At 43.0% G+C, this 15,969-nt stretch overlaps 1 protein-coding gene and 1 long non-coding RNA gene across 4 annotated transcripts in view; one reads left to right on the top strand and one right to left on the bottom strand.

Moving 5' to 3' along the window:
• Nucleotides 1-2,520: 2,520 nt before the first annotated feature.
• Nucleotides 2,521-15,969, top strand: part of Rxfp1 (relaxin family peptide receptor 1) — an 80,798-nt gene continuing 67,349 nt past the window's right edge. For both annotated transcript variants that reach the window (XM_050158745.1, XM_050158743.1), the window contains exon 1: nucleotides 2,521-2,728. In XM_050158745.1, the coding sequence (XP_050014702.1) occupies nucleotides 2,680-2,728 (49 nt within the window). In that variant the 5' untranslated portion in view covers nucleotides 2,521-2,679. The remainder of the gene's footprint in view (nucleotides 2,729-15,969) is intronic.
• On the bottom strand, nucleotides 7,314-13,776 carry LOC126511560 (uncharacterized). Of its 2 annotated transcripts, none has more exons than XR_007594724.1 (3): nucleotides 13,695-13,776; nucleotides 11,247-11,407; nucleotides 7,314-11,135 (listed from the first exon to the last, which is right to left on the bottom strand). It is a non-coding gene; the product is annotated as an uncharacterized lncRNA (long non-coding RNA). The 2 variants fall into 2 exon arrangements; XR_007594723.1 differs by lacking the exon at nucleotides 13,695-13,776 and having other exon boundaries at nucleotides 7,314-9,951; nucleotides 10,998-11,135; nucleotides 11,247-13,308.

Below are 15,969 nucleotides of genomic sequence, written 5' to 3'. Positions count from 1 at the left end.
CTCACTGGTTTGTGACAAGAAATAACTTTCTTTTTCTTTCCTTTTATTAATTTTTTTTCCTCTAAACTTGGTTTCTCTGTGTGGTCTTGACTGTTCTGGAACTAGCTCTGTAGACATGCTGGCCTTAAACTCACAAGATCCACCTGTCTCTGCCTCCAGAGTGCTGGGATTCAAAGTGTGCACCACCACCCTGCAAGAAGTAGTTTTCAGACAGAGAGCTTTGCTGTTACTCTCAGTGCTCCAACGGGCTTTACAAAGGAGCTCTGAGATAAGCGAGGGCATAGCTCTCTTAACCTAAGTCAGTGCCCAGTCTGGGTGGAAAACCAGAAGGATGCTTCGCCATGCACTGGCTGTGGCACCATGTATCCGGCCAAATCATTCAAGCATATTTGACAAAAATCCAATGACTCTCAACTGGGGGGCATTTTACACCCTTTTTCCAATGTCTGAAGAGAACAGCCTCTAAAAACAATATATATTTCACTGACTTTAGTATATGAAGTCTATTTCCAAATAGTAGCCAAAAAGTTATTTTAATTGTCTTTTATCCCCTGTAGAAATCATTTCTTTCATAGAAAGAAAGTCACCACTCCCCTAGCCATGAGTTTTGACTGTGTTTACAGTACCATGCATGAATGTCCTTCTGTGTAACTGGCCTCAAACGAATCAAGAGAGTGGGTAGTTCCACTCACAGTCTGCAGCTATTGCCCAGGCACGTCTTGTCTGGAAGGTCAGTGTTGTTGCAGGCAGGTTTCAGTTCTGGGTAGGACCAGGGAGGTCTTTTCTCCCCGAGCAGTGTGCATAGCTGTTTGTTGTTTATATAAGATTTGTTTCTCTATGCCCTACAGCCAAAGTGTCTCACCACCTACTGAGTGTAGAAAACCAGGAACGATGGCAATAGCCTATTCCTTTTCGAGTGCCTCTGGGCCTTACTGACCTCAACTCGAAGGGAGATAACCTATGCCTCGGGTAACACTGAGATTTCTTTTGAAATCCATGGGAAAACCATATAAATTTTCACGCATGTGGCTTTTCTCAGTTTAAGCTCTTCTCGTTAAAACACCAGGATCTATGTCCTGGAGCTCTCTCCGCAAAGTCAGAAATTCACCTGCCTCTGCCAGTTGAGTGTTGGTATTAAAGGTGTATACGGCCACTGCCACCACCACCACCATGGAATTTGGTTATATTTGGTTGTATTTTTAATTAGCTTTCAAACTAGCATAGTGTGTCCCATAAGGCTTCTTTATATACTCTTAATTTGGTTAACACATCCCTTATCCCTACATTGTTATACCCTATGCCCTCATCCCTGCTTAAACGTTTGACTGCTGGTCTCCACCCCTACACACACACACACACACACACACACACACACACACACACACACACACCCTTTTATATAACATGTGCGTTCGATGATCCACTCATTATATTTCATATTGGGTTGCAAGATTTTGGGTTCCCGAAGAGTTCTGTGCACACTCCCTCCTGGCTGACATTCCTCTGCTTCCTCATCCTCCTTCCCCCCCCCCTTCCAAAGCCTGGTGGTAAGCAGAATAGCCATTAATTCTAGAAATACACTGTTAGGTCAAAACTTAGAATTGTAGACTCTGCCTAAGACAAAATGCTGCCCACGGAAATGTTACTTGTGTTTATATACGTTTCTTCTTCACCAGAAGGCCAGTATTAAAATACTGTCGCGTGAAGGGTCGCCATTTGGCAGTTACCTGCTGGGCACTAGGGCCTGTGCACTGGGGACTGTGCCAGTTATCCGATGTGCCCCGAGGAGAGCCCAGAGCTGTCTTGCAGAACTGGTACTCTCTTCCTGAAAACCTAGCTTTGGATAATAGCTGCCAGCCCCAGAGTGCCTGGCTCCCTAGGATCTGAAGCCAGGAGGACTTCACTGTTCAGTCACAACGTATCAAGGTCTCTGCTATAGTCAAACCAACACGCACAGTTGAAATATTTGATTTTTCTATTTTTTCTCTGAGCCGTATCTATTGCTCGGATTTCCAAATAAACTTAAAAGGCCACTGCAGTCACACCTTAATTCCTGATCTACAGTTGTGCCACAAGAGCATCCATAGAAGAAAAAAAAAATGTTTTGCTTGGGGTTTACCTCAGCTCAGTCTGCTTCTAACAGCTTTGACCAGGTCAGAGTTCTGTCAGTGTCCGTATATGTATGTGGAGATCTTTCAAGGCAGAGAAACAAGATGTTTAGAGGAAATGGACCTGTGTGCTCCCAGAAACTTTCCTTGCTGCCTCTCTCTCTCTCTCTCTCTCTCTCTCTCTCTCCCTCCCTCCCTCCCTCCCTCCCTCCCTCTGTGTGTGTGTGTGTGTGCGCGCGTGCGCGCGCGTGTGTGTGTGTGTGTGTGTGTGTGTGTGTGTGTGTGTGTGTGGAAAGATATTAAGACTTTCAGAGAAGGGAATCAAGAGAAGAGAGAGGGAGGGGTGGAGGGATAAAGAAAGGAAGGGAATGAGGGAGGGAGGGACAACGAGAGAGAGAGAGAGAGAGAGAGAGAGAGAGAGAGAGAGAGAGAGAGAGAGAGGAGAGCGCTGCCTTCTAGCTGCTAAGACAGCGGACAGAAATAGCACAACCACTGTGAGCTGTGCGCGACTCATTGTATCCAAGACCACATTTTATCTACGTTCATTAATCAGTTGCTCAGAAAGAAGGAAATGACATCTGGTCCATTCTTCTTCTGCGTCTTCATTATTGGAAAATATTGTGAGTATGCTCAGCATCTAATTTTATGTGCCTTAGTGTTTTGTGAAATAATCACAAGTGCAAATGTTCCTTCCTTACACGTACGCTTTGAAGCTAAAATGCATGCTCTGATAAAACTGCAGTCTTACTTTAGAGTCATTCTGCTTAGTAGATTTCTGATGTTTGTCCTAGAATATCCTGCCATAATCAAAAGTTAAGCAAAATTGGCATGTTTTAAGCCCATGATTAATATCAGGCAACTTTTATAATTGGTAAGTAGTCTTTTAATATTGAAAAAGACTGTAGATTCTGTGCAAGGAGCATGTCCATTGAGAGGTCCTGGGGAGTTCCTGCTATTGGCTCATTTCTGTGTGGTTGTCGCATGTTGCCACCCTTAATGTGCTCCCTGAGGTTTGCATCCACACAGGGGTGCAGCCATGTAACCCTTCTGCCAGGTTTTGCACGGGTCCTTGAAAGAAAAACAAGAGAAAGAAAAAGCAGTGAAAATCATGGATAGCCAAGAAAATAAAAAGTCATTTTGCTTGTAATAGAATGGCAATTTTCCTTGGTGTATGTAGCCATAGGTCTTTTTTAAAACTCTAGGGAAAGGGCTGCTGTGTATTGTGTCTCATTAAACTGTCATGTCTGGGCTAAGAAAACACTTATGTGTGTTCGAACAATGGAATAATTCAAACCTGGTACAGAATGAAAGTTTCTGAGTCCCCCTCATACCTTAGGATTGTGAGGGAGTAAACATCACCAAATTTAAAACACAAGCATGTTTATATTCTTCTGGCTCTCAGAGTCTACAAAAGTTTTGTTTATAAAACTAAGATATTCTACTTAATTTCTCAGGATAACCTTCCATCTTAAATCTCTTAATTCTGACAGCATATAGTATACTTTGATGATTTTTTTCCTCCTTTTCTCCACAGTACAACTAATCTAAATAGGCAAAGATTGAGATGGTTTCAAAACCAGAGGAATGTCTAGGAATCCCTGAGAGTATTCTGCTCCTGTTTTTCTCTGCCTCAGTCTTAATTATGACATTCCCACATGTAACTGCAGTAAGAAAACCTCAAACTTCTCATCACCAAAAGACTGGATCTCTCTAATTTTAACCCAGTACTTAATGGATCAGGGCTACACACACACACACACACACACACACACGCACGCACATGCACACACCCCACATACACACACATGCGTGCACACATGCACACACACGAGCTGTGCCCAAGCTTTTGATATTTGCAACAGGAGTCCCTTGAAATGAAATATCAATTTTAGCATTTTCTATTCCATTTGAAGGAAGGGCATGGATTGAGAGACCCAAAGAAATCCTCCTAGAACAGGTGTTCTATGATGAAGAATTTCAGATACATAAAAGGTGTTCAGGACAGGCTAAGAAGGAATTCGGGATGGTGTGGTACTAAAGACATTCCAAGCTATTAAAATGTCCCATGTGAGCATTCTTTTGTTAATAAATTATTTTCATGAGCAAAATACTGAAAGTGATAAAGACGATGTCAGAACCCTCCATCCTTTTACATTTAAGTTCTCTTAGGTTTAAAAAAGCAATAAACAATGTAAGTTGTTGCACAGGCGCAAACTCCAAATTCTCCACATTGTGGGAATGGGGGATGAGGGAACCATGGTGATACAGAGATGAGGGGTGGGATTCTAGGCTGCTCGCGCTATCTGAATAATTGGGGGACCTTGGGAGAAATCCTATACTAGTACCCACAATAAACTCAGCCCACCTTTATTGTAGCCTATCACCCAACTCCAACTGACTGGGCACTTTCTGTGCACACAGAAAGGACATGAGCAAGGTGCTCATCAGTAGCAGATCAGGGCAGGCTCCTAACCCTCCACTGCTGTCTTGAGTTGTGGATTGCTTACTCTGCTTGCTGTGCTTGCTTGGTTCGGCTTTGTTAGTTGCTGTGTTGTGTTGATCCAGTCCTCTGGTGCTTCGGAAAGGGAACGTGATAGCACGGGAGAGACCATCCTAACACGTTCAGCTACACCGCCATGTACGGCTTCTACTCTTCTCAGTCACTAATTTACCGTCTTTGAACCTTAGTTTGTAAGATGGCAATCAAATACTTCATGGTATCTACTTTCCAGGACCGTTGTATTCAGCCTTTGCTAGAAAAAAAAAATAAGTCTTCACAATAACAATTACATAGAAACAATTCAGTAAGACCCAGGGACATTTCGTGCCTTGTCACAAGACTCACACTAATAATGCCAAGAGTTGAGTGATTTGGGTTCGTGCTCTTCCTTCTGGACAATGATTGTCCACAGCAGGGGTGGCACAGATAATTGGGCCTTGAAAACAGCAAAATTTCCTATAGATGGAAAGAGCTCTTGGCCACGTTTAATGAAAAAGCCCAATTGAATGCCAGATGCTTTAATAAGCAATGAGATAAAGTGTCACTAGAACTTCAGCCTTGCCAAAGATTAACATTAACCCAGCACATTAACCCAGTGCTGCTCAGTGACACACACAGCCACCGAACTGGGCTCAGGAAAGCCAGGCTTTTATCCTTCAGTCCTCTGTCCATGCTGTATGAATTGTAATAAACCAAAGTTAATCTGTAGTGTGATGCTACTTGAGCTATGTGAGACTGTGACATCAAAGGAAGCTGAGCAAAGGGCACGTGGAATCACATTGTGACATTTTTTAAGTTCTTGTGAGTCTACAGTTACTTCAAAATTACAAATTTTAAAAAAAATAATTCTCAGAATGTGCTTTATCATAAATCCTTAGCAGAGATATTTCTAGTTTTAAACAATATCATCAAGCAAAATAGTCATTGTACATGATACTTTAAGGAGGCAGAAACAAGATAGGAGAAAGCAGGGGGCTTTGAAACAAGTCTGAACCATTTTTAGAATTCTTTTTCCTCTTCCTCTTCTTTTTCTTCCTCTTACTCCTCCTCCTCCTCCTCCTCCTCCTCCTCCTCTTCGAGACAGGGTTTCTCCTTGTTACTCTAGCTGTCTCCAGAGTGCTGGGGTTAAAGGTGTGTGCCACCACCACAAGGCCACTTTAGAATTTCTAAAGGACTAGCCCAGATGTTAAGGGCTTCAGCTACAGAACCCCAAGGAGACCTAGCAAACTGTCTGACCTTGGCCCTGGAGCCTATACCAGTGTAACTTCTAAGCAACTCTCTAAGAAGAAAAGAAAGGCAAAGACAGACATCCCATGAATGTCCATAAACTTGATGAAGACATTTAAAAAGACCCACACTGACATACTTATCCATGTCCAAATGGATAAGTTCACCAATGCACAGACTATGGGATATCTAGTGTTTTTAGTCAAGTCTGTAAAGGTTGCTGCAATTTTGTGCTATTCTTACTCTGAATTTGAACTCACATTTTTAAGCTTCAAGCAGATAAAGAATTAATAAATCTATGCATATGCATTACCACCTGAATAGAAGGAAAGAAATTATGTTTGTGAAACAAATAGGCATTCAAGCATAATCCCATACCTCAGAACAAACTTGTTCAACTGAAGTGCCTGGAGGTGGGTGCTTCAGTTAAGCTTGATCTTTTTCATTTAGGAAAAAAAGTTGTTAGCATTTAAACAACTTATTTTCAAACTTTATAGTGATTGTTTTTATATTTCCCATTTACTGTGAGCTTTCCAAGAACCAGGAACCATGTCAAATGTTCACAAATGTCTCATGTTCCCCCATGACTTAGGAGATGTTCCTACCTTAATGTAGAAAACAAGGACTGCTCTGTAGCACATCCTTGGCTCCACTTTCCAAAAAGTGTTGCAAAAGAGATTTGCATCCAACTCTGTAAACAACGCCCTGCCAGTAAAGCATAATTTGGTCCCAATATTTCTAAAATTATAGTATCTTAGAACTTAAAAGTACTGGGAAGACACCCTGATTGAGCTCACTTGCTTTCATACAAATTACATAGCACCCACTTCAGAATCTGAGCAACCCCAGGTCTCAAAACCAGAAATACAGGTGTTCTTCCAGACAGGGCAAGGCCAGGCAGTGGAACTCCTCCGCCCTCGGTGTTCAGGCACGTCTTCTTTTGGACAGGTGAGGCTCCATGTTCCAGTTAACACATACCAACAACCAGAGGATTAGGGTACAGGTGTGAGCTACTTGTATCTACAGAAAACACTTTTGTTTCCAACTGTGTAGCAAATGCCACTAAATATCAGCTTAGTTCCTGTGTCAACTCCCTCCTCGGTGGCTATGTTCCCCCTTGCTAGCTCTGCTGCCCCAGAAACACCTTCTCTTACCTAATGGAGAGAGATCCAGAGCCACCCGGCACTGTTCAGTTCTACAGGTCCAGACATTGGCTCAGTCAGAACACCCGGAATCCACCCCTGACACCAAGACCCCTTTCCATCTTTGCTGAAGCAACAGGAAGTTAGGAAGACTTCAGATTTAGGTCTTCATCTCCAACCCCATAAATGAACAAACAAACAAAAAAATTAAGTAACAAAAAGAGGACCGTACAGAGTCCTGTAATTTGTGTTAGGAAATGGTTTTTCTTGTTAAATTGTTATGTTCTATAGTGTCGGGTTCATTGCTACTTGGGTTTCATTTTATAATTGATTCAATATTTACCTGAATTAACTGGGGTCTCTCATGACTTCAATCTTCTATTATAATGAATATATCTTTTGGAAATAATCAAAAAATTTTTGAGTGTTCCTCAGGGAAAAGAGGGCTCGCTCTCAGAGCTTTCACTGGCTGTTCTGGGTCACGTGGCACCCCTGTCTCTGGCTGTGGCGTCTTCCCTTTCTGCCTGTCTCTCCCTGTGGTTCTTCCAGGGCTCCCCTAACCCTGTCTCAGGAACAAGAGCGTTCATTCACTGTAGACCCCCAGCCTCAGCCTCTTCCCCAAGTCAGCTCCAGGTCTACCTTTAGTCAAGGTACCCAGCGAAAGCCCAAATGTCACCCTCACGATTAACTACAAAAGGGGCAGCAGAGGTTCTGGCAAATTCTTCAATGGTGAAATTTGCTATTTTTTAAAAAGGTAGTTGACATTTTAAGTAATTTGATGTTTTTGTTAGAGGACCCCATAGCCACTTGAGCTCAGAGGCCATGGAATTCTGAGAGATTTTGATGACTGTAACATTTAATTATATAGAGGTCTTCTAAGCGTCTTTTCCCTTGGCTCTTACCTAATTCACCTATGGAGAAATAATATGAAGTTTCCTTTTTTTTCCTCTCTGAAGCTCAAGTGAGTTGCTATTACCTTAGGCAACTCCATAAGTATTTTTAAGACATTTCGGCTTTACACAAGTAAAGCTCCTTTGAGTTGGAAGGAAACCTGAAGTTTCAGAAGACGACACCCATATCTCTGACACGGGAAGACGTTACGGCTTTTCCTTTTCTCTGCATAATCTGGGCTCCCTTCTAACCATGGCTCTCCAGTTGCATTCACAGGCGATAAAGGACAGGAAGCAACAGAAGGGCAAAATATCGCCTAAACATAGAAGTAATCTAGACTGAAGCTCTTAAATTTAGTATCCCCCGAAATGCTGCTCTCAAATGCTGTGACTTAGCCCATATGCTACCCAGTAGCCACTTTTCCTGCACCTGCCTGGTAAACAGATGCTTCCGGTCTTTCTCAGAACCAGCGAGAAAGGTTCTGATCCCATGGCTCCAGCGCTGTTCGCAACCAGGCCCTCTGTCGGAGATGGCAATCTCTGTTCTCCAGTGCCCCCAGGCATCAAGTCACTTTCTATTTTTATTTTTTCCCCGATTTCTCTGGTAGTGTAGGCACTGAACACCTGTGCTTCCCACCTCTCCCTGCCTCTTCCTCCCTGCAGAAAGAGCGCCACCTCCCTGCCTTCCCACTCTTCTGGTGCCATAGAGAAACACTGCTGTGACACAGCATCACCCTACCTACACCGGTCCTCTTGCTCCTTTCCCAGCCCAGTTTCTAGAGTAATGTGTCTTATTTTATATGTGGAGTAAAAGGCGCTTGTGGGAGCAAGCAGTGAGCCCTCATGGTCAGGGAAAACTACCTCAGCTTTAACAAGCCATGGCTTGCTGCCATGTTGAGCCTACGTTGGTAGTCCGTTGTCTATTATGGCACATTTGGTCTCTCATTCATCACACAGGACAAGACTGTCATTGTATGTTGGATTCAGGTCTTGGAATGGAATGGGCATGTCTGTTATCTCTAGCCCCCTTCTGACCTCCTTGGGTTTGATCCTACTGTGTGCTCTGTTCCGCCCCTCTTCTCCCCTATGCAGAAATAACTGGCTGTCACATGTGCTCATACATTTCCTTTCACACTGCCAGGAGCCCAGATGTGTGCGTTGAGAGGATCACACATGTCCTCCTGTTCCCTTCGTGTTCAATCTTCTATCTTGTCTCCTTCTATCTTGTCTCCTTTCCTTAGACTCTTTGTGGCTCCTAATAGTACCCACAGTTCTCCTTTCTTGATACCAAATCCTCCTCACCTCTTCTCCCAAGCACTTCCTCCTCGGGAATAGAAGGCATCCTTACAACAGCGACAATAACAACAACAACAACAACACACACACACAAACACACACAGAGACCTATTTTGTTGTTATCTGGAGCTGAAGTTTTCAGTCATCGAATGAATTGGTTCCAACATCTTTCTCAAACATATGGAAACTATTATCCTACAATTTTCCTTAGCCACATCCATTTAAACAGATAAATATGACTTCATAGGGTTGAAATTAAAACGTTACGGAATAAAAATGAATACGAACTTACAGACCTTAATAAAAGTGCATGTATCCTGATCTACTGAGAGAGAGCAAATAAGCAGTTCTATAATGATTTCCATTTTTATTGAGGGCGCATATTTCCAACATGTTAATAAAAGCAGCTGATCAAGTTCTGGGGACATCAGGCACCAGCTTCAGGGACTGAGCTTGAGTCTCCGTCCCCACATCCCTCACAACTCCTGGTTCCTGTCTTTCTTTCGCATCCTCTTCTCCTCCTTGCTGCTGTTTTATTTGCTGGGCTTTGTTGTTGCTGATGCTTTAATGTGTTATCCCAAGGTGGGCTGGACATGCCTGGTGCATTTTGAATAGTCCAGAAGACTGACCATTTTTACTTTCTCACTTGTCGCTAGTTGGTTGGAAATTGCAAACGGCCTCATGGTTTATAAATCTTTCTGCTTTTTCACACATCTCAAACCTAAAAAGACAACACTGTCAGATGTGCTTCTCCTAGCCTCTGCCAACCATCTTCTTTGTATAAGACCCTGGGAAGGAAAAGACCCAGAGAAATGGCCAGTTAGCGCAGTTAAATTTAGATTTTTGTTTTTGCTCTTCTGACTATCTTACCTTGACCCTGTAAGCTGACAGCAGAGCTTAAGTCCTTGGAGAAGAGATGGATTTTAGTTTCTGGGTGTTTTAACAACATTCTGGACAGCTGAGTTCACCCCAGCCCTGGCCAGAAGCAATACAGTAGCATTTGTCCAGCAAATCCACTTTAATGAGGAGAGATGCAAATGATTCATTTGAGCTGCTCTTGGTCACCTGCTTTCAAGTTCCTGTGCCAGCATATGTGGCAGGTCCAAAATTATTCTCACTATCCAGCAAGCGAGAAGCGCTTCACACGCCAAAATGTAAAAAACAGACAGTCTTATTTTCCCTTAAAGGCTTCATAATCAATGGTAGACAAATTGAAATAGACACAAACTTGGTTTACTAAAGTGCGAACAGAAACACCAAGGCCAGCCAGAGCAGCATCATTTCATCCGCTCAACAATTTAGTTTTAACGCAGTCACAATACATGCCTGAAGAGGCGAGAATGGATGGGCGAACGGTATGGTATTCATGAAGAAAACTGGACTCTAGCAAGAATGTGAATTATGGCGGGAAGGGAAAAAATGAAGAATGGTGGTATTAAGTAAAAATAAATGGTATTTTGGATGTCTTGTAGGCATGGCGAAAGCTCTGAGGTATAAAGAAGGCTTCATGACAGCTTAGGACCTAGAGCCAGGACAGGCATTAGAGCAAGGAATACAGGCTGGAGGTGATCTCAGAGCAACTGTTATTCCATGTCCTATGCCAGCATGGTTTGTCACTGCCTCTGAGATGGGTTACACAATGTTCACTTTATTATAGCTACTTAGTTCTGTTCTGAACAACTGTGAAAAAAAAACTCATGTATCATAAAATCAGAGAACATTTGACAGTAAGAGTTATAACCATGAAGCCATAGTACTTTGAAATCCAGTTGTAGTGAAAACCCAGGTGAAATATGAACTCAAGACTTTTTGGTTTACAGCATCAGAGTTTTACCTCTGACCTAGCGGTGACCAGTGGACACCAGTGAGTGCACATGTTAACTGTCATCCCACGAGATGGTACCAGAGAATCCAGATCTTCGAAACTTTCCCGGTGGTTTGTGTTTATTCCTTTCGCAGAGAAGCACCCCTACTGGGAAATAAAAATGTGTTTAAATCAAACTCAAATATTTTGACTCACAGTCCTACATCATTTTAGATGTCATTCCTCCACGTTTTTCTATTTTGTTGCTGTCTCACTTACCTTTCTGCTGCTGTGAAGAGATACGATGCCCAGGGCGACTCATCAGACCGAACTGGGTCTCATAGCTCCAGGGCTTTAGAGTCTGTAGCCGTTGTGGCAGGGAGCATGGTAGCAGGCAGGCAGGTATGGCTGATGTTGGAGCAGTAGCTGAGAGCTTATACCTTGGTCCACAAGTGCAAGGCAGAGAGAGAATTATATAGGAATGGTACGGACTTTTGAAACCTCAAAGAACACCCTCCAACAAGGCCACGTCTACTACTTCATCCCAAACAGTTCCCCTAAGTGGGGACCACGCATTCAAATACATGAGCATATGGGGACCGTTCTTATTCAAACCACCACAGTTGACCAAACTAGTTCCTGTTGCTTTACCTTTGCTTACATGTACCTACACTGCATGTAAATTTTATTTTTAAGTCCCTTATCCTGGTTTCTGAGGCAGGTATTTTTGTGTTGCTGGGACTAAAATACCTGGAAGAGTAGGAAGGAGGCATGATTTAATTGGCTCGCAGATTCAGGTGGTTCCGCCCCAGGTGCTTGATTGCCTGGGCTTGGGCAGAACACAGTGGCGTGGGACTGGAAGTCAGAGTTGCTTCAAGGCATTTTTTTAAACAGCAGGCAGAGACAAGAAGAGAGGGAACCAGTGTAGGTTTCAGTCCTGTGACATGCTTCCTCCAGTCCTGACTCCCAACGTTTCCACAGCCTCCCCAAATAGTAGCGACACCCAAGGACCAAACCATAAAACCGCAAACCTGAGAAAAGGACATGTCATATTCAAACCATAAAGAAAATGGTGTACGCATTTCATAATATGCTTTTCCCTTTTTCCTAGCAACACTATTGATAGAATTATAAAATAAAATAGCCGAACACAGAAATGTTGCTCTAAATATGGAAAATTCCTAATGACTGGTGTTATGAGCTTTATTATACAAAAATTTTCCAAGGAAGTCCCTAAAGCCATATGATGTGTAATCCATAATTAGAAGGAGCAAAGAATGATATGATATGGTAATCTCCTCTGCTTGGAAGCTGAGCTGTCTGATTAGTCACTGCGGAATGTATGTTACTTTAACATTTACGCCGCAGGAAATCGTGGCAAACTTTTAATATGAGCTTTAATATTCTTTAGTCCGTGTACTTAAATACACAGACGTGCTTGAACAAAGTCACTGCGCTTTGGTTGTTGGTATGAATTATTGACCTTATTTAAGTTGTAGTACAGTCAGGTACATCATTGAAGTTCTAGTTAAATGACTCAGTAAAGTCTACTTAAACCATAAAGGGGGGTACATATAGCATTGTCTCTCCAAACGCAAGGCTCAGCTTCAGAGAGATTTGTGAACTGACCCAGGTCACAGGCCCACAAATACTCAGGGTTAAACTCGGGTTTATCTAATTCCCAAGTCAAGCATTTCTGCTGAGCATGCCAACACCAAAGGCATGTTACACAGCTTATGCGTGGTCTGTTATTTGGGCAGTTATTCATGTTCCCACACACGATGAGAACGCTGATCCAGTAATCTGCAGTCCGTTTAGATCTACCAGGGATTACGTCCCCAGAAGGAGAAAGACACCACACAAACAGCAATGGTTTGGCGTAGTTGAGGGTCCAGGACAGGGAGGGGCATGGCAGATGTGGGAGATGACAAGAAGTTCAGTGGTTTACGAAAGGCTGAAGCAAACACTTGAAGAAAGCGGGAGAGCACGGTGGCAACCGGGTCATGAAGTTGGTTGCCTTTGGTTGCCACACTCCGCAACTTAGACTGCATTCAATGAATTCATCACAAAGTGGTGGAAAGTAATGTATGCCTAAGGAAGCAGCTCCTGAGACCTAAAAGGAAATGGGCTAGAATGGGAGACGCTGGAAGAATTCCTCAAAGAGGCATGGCTGTTGCAGGGAGTCATCAGAAAGAAAGGGGCCATGACCAACCGATTCGGTTGCTGGTGTTCAAGGTTTTGAAGGATGCCTTTATGTTTTTTTATGTATTTTCTCCCTGACACACGTATATAAAACACCCAGAATCCATGTGGAGCACATTACATAGTATATTTTTAATTGAAAATAGATTCATTTCTTATATACTACATCGTGATTATAGTTTCCCCTCTCAGTTCCTCCCCTCTGGATCCACTCCCTTTCCGTCTCTCATTAGAAAAGAGCAAGTGTCTAAGAAATGACAACCAAACATGACGAAATAAAATAGAATAAGATTAGATAAAGTTCGAGAATAAGGCAAGAGATAAAAGCATTGGAGAAAGCATTGTCAGTGATGGCTAATTCAATAGTAGACCCCAAATAAAGGCACACAATGATACGACACAATCATGTGAGTAAAAAGACAGGCAGTCTCTGTAAGTATGTTATATACTCTTTAATCAGTGGGTTCTCTACAGTGAGGAGCTGGTATTGAGAAAGCGTTTGTGAACAAAAGCGTCTTTCCTCACCTGTGATGTCACAACAGTAGAAAGCATCATATGTACAAATAATTTCAGCTACTTAGCTCACAGGACCAAAGCATGGCATCTATAAGAAAATAGTTTTTACTGTACTTTATTAATATTTTGAATAATGGCACCACTCAGGGTAAGTTTGTGAACAGGTTTATGTGCCTGTCTGTAGTTCACCTGGAGTTTTCTTTGGGGGGAGGGGACGTGGGGGAATGGATTTTCTTTATAGGAGAAAGAATCTGTAAGAGCAGAATGCAACGGGCCTGAACCTGAAGCTGCACTGTTCACTCTGGACCAGGAATCCCCCCACTCCCTCAGCACAGTTTTTAATTTCCATAAAAACTGCATAACTGTAGTTATACTAACTGATTAGTTTGGGGAAAAATCCTTAAAATAGGAGAGAATACATCCACTCATTCTTGCAAACAATAATGTAGCTAAAAGATTCCTGAAAGCGACCTTTTGCAGATACATTATAAAGCATTGCAATTACTTCTGTGTGAGTAGACAAAAATACAGATTCATAAGGAAAAGTCTATACCACTTCAATATACTTACGAAGATTAGGGACTCACCTACAGCTGCACTAAGTCGGGCTCTCCTAGTTGGTAATTTCTTGCTGATATAAACTAAAGACACATTTGAAAATCGTGGGCAGGATCTCAAAACGACACTTGCCAGGAAATCAAATGTGTTCTGCAATTTCAAAATCAGTGAACTAAATCAAATTCATGCTGACTGGCTACAGGAATTTCTTAAACGTGGGCTACACCATTTGACCGTCTGTTATAAACAGTGAACACTGTCACAGTGACTTTTCTTTTTCTGTGTTAAAATGCCGTGACCTTCCAGGGGATTAGAGTCCATGCTGGCGGAGTGAGCACAGCAGGTGGCAGGCAGATGGAGCAGGAGTTGAGAGCTCGCATCTCATCCAGCCAGCAGGAAGCTGAGAGCACTAACTAGGACTGGCCAGAGTCCTTGGATATCTCGGAGCCCACTGTCTCAGTTACTTTCCTATTACTGTGAGACACTGTGACCAAGGCAACATAGAGAAGAAAGAGTTTGTTTGGGTTTACAGTTCTAGAAAATGAGTCCATGGCCATCCTAACTAGGAACATGGCAGAGGGTGAGCAGACATGGCGATGGAGCACTAGCTGAGAGCTTACGTCCTTCCTCACAAGCTGAGGTGGGAGGAGTGGGGCTGAAGGGAGAGGAAGAGAGCGCACACAATCTAACTGGAAATGACGCAGGCTTCTGAAACCTAAAGGCCCCCTCCAGTGACAAACCTCCTCCAACAAGGCCATGCCCCCCAATCCTCCCCAAACAGTTCCACCAACTGGGGTCCAACTATTCAAGTATATGACACTATGGCATTCATTCTCTTTCAAACCACCATACCCACCCACAGTCACACATTTTCTCCAGCAAGGCCACACATCTGAATCCTCCCCAAACAGCTACCACGTAGGGATCAAGTATTCAGAGGTCTGACGCTTGGAGAGGGGACATCTCATAACCACCACAAGCACTGTTCCAATTATTGGAATTGAGCTCCTCTGGGAAAGCTGACTTCTAGTTTAGAACGTACAATGTACACTCTAAAGTCTACCTGCAATCACTCTGAGGTTTTTAGCCATTGTTTGGTGACAAGGGCGTTGTGAGGAATCAGTGCTAGCCCCACAAGTGGCTTTACTGAACAGCTAACCATGATTTAAAACATCCTATTTCTTAATCTCTTTCTTACCTTACTTTCCTTCACCACCTTCTAAAAAAAAAATCAAAAATGTTAAGTTTCCTTAGTCTAATCGTTGACAGACAGAATCTGTGGACCCTAGAGCTTCCGAGAGGCTGATGAGGAGCAGCATACTCTGAGGAATCAAGAAACGAGGACCCTTGACTGACTACACCAATCTCAATCTCTCAAACATCAGGGGTGTTGGCAGACATTGCATCAAGAGGTAGAGGCTGGAGAAAAGGTCCACTTTCTGCGCATATTAAAGATAGCTTCACAGCGTCATGACTTTGAGTTCTGTCCTAAGTGCGGTAACGACAGAACTAGTCATCGTTCGTTCGTAGCCTCTTTCCTTCTACTCTGTGTGCTTAGCACAGTATACCTAGGACCAGTAAAGTCATAAACAATCACTGGGGGACAACACTGAAAAGACCCTTCACCTATAGGAATTTCATTCTGGCACTCGACAGAAGACAAACTCTTTGTCTGAGTCTCATTTCCTGTGGCTGTGATAAGACACCCTGGTAAAAGCGATTCCCA

This window comes from Alexandromys fortis, unplaced genomic scaffold, assembly GCF_014885135.2.
Source record: "Alexandromys fortis isolate MF-2015 unplaced genomic scaffold, M_Fortis_MF-2015_v1.1 scaffold_102, whole genome shotgun sequence".
Lineage (NCBI taxonomy): Eukaryota > Metazoa > Chordata > Mammalia > Rodentia > Cricetidae > Alexandromys > Alexandromys fortis.
Note: the sequence above shows the minus strand (reverse complement) of the source record. Positions and strands in the feature narration are given on the sequence as shown.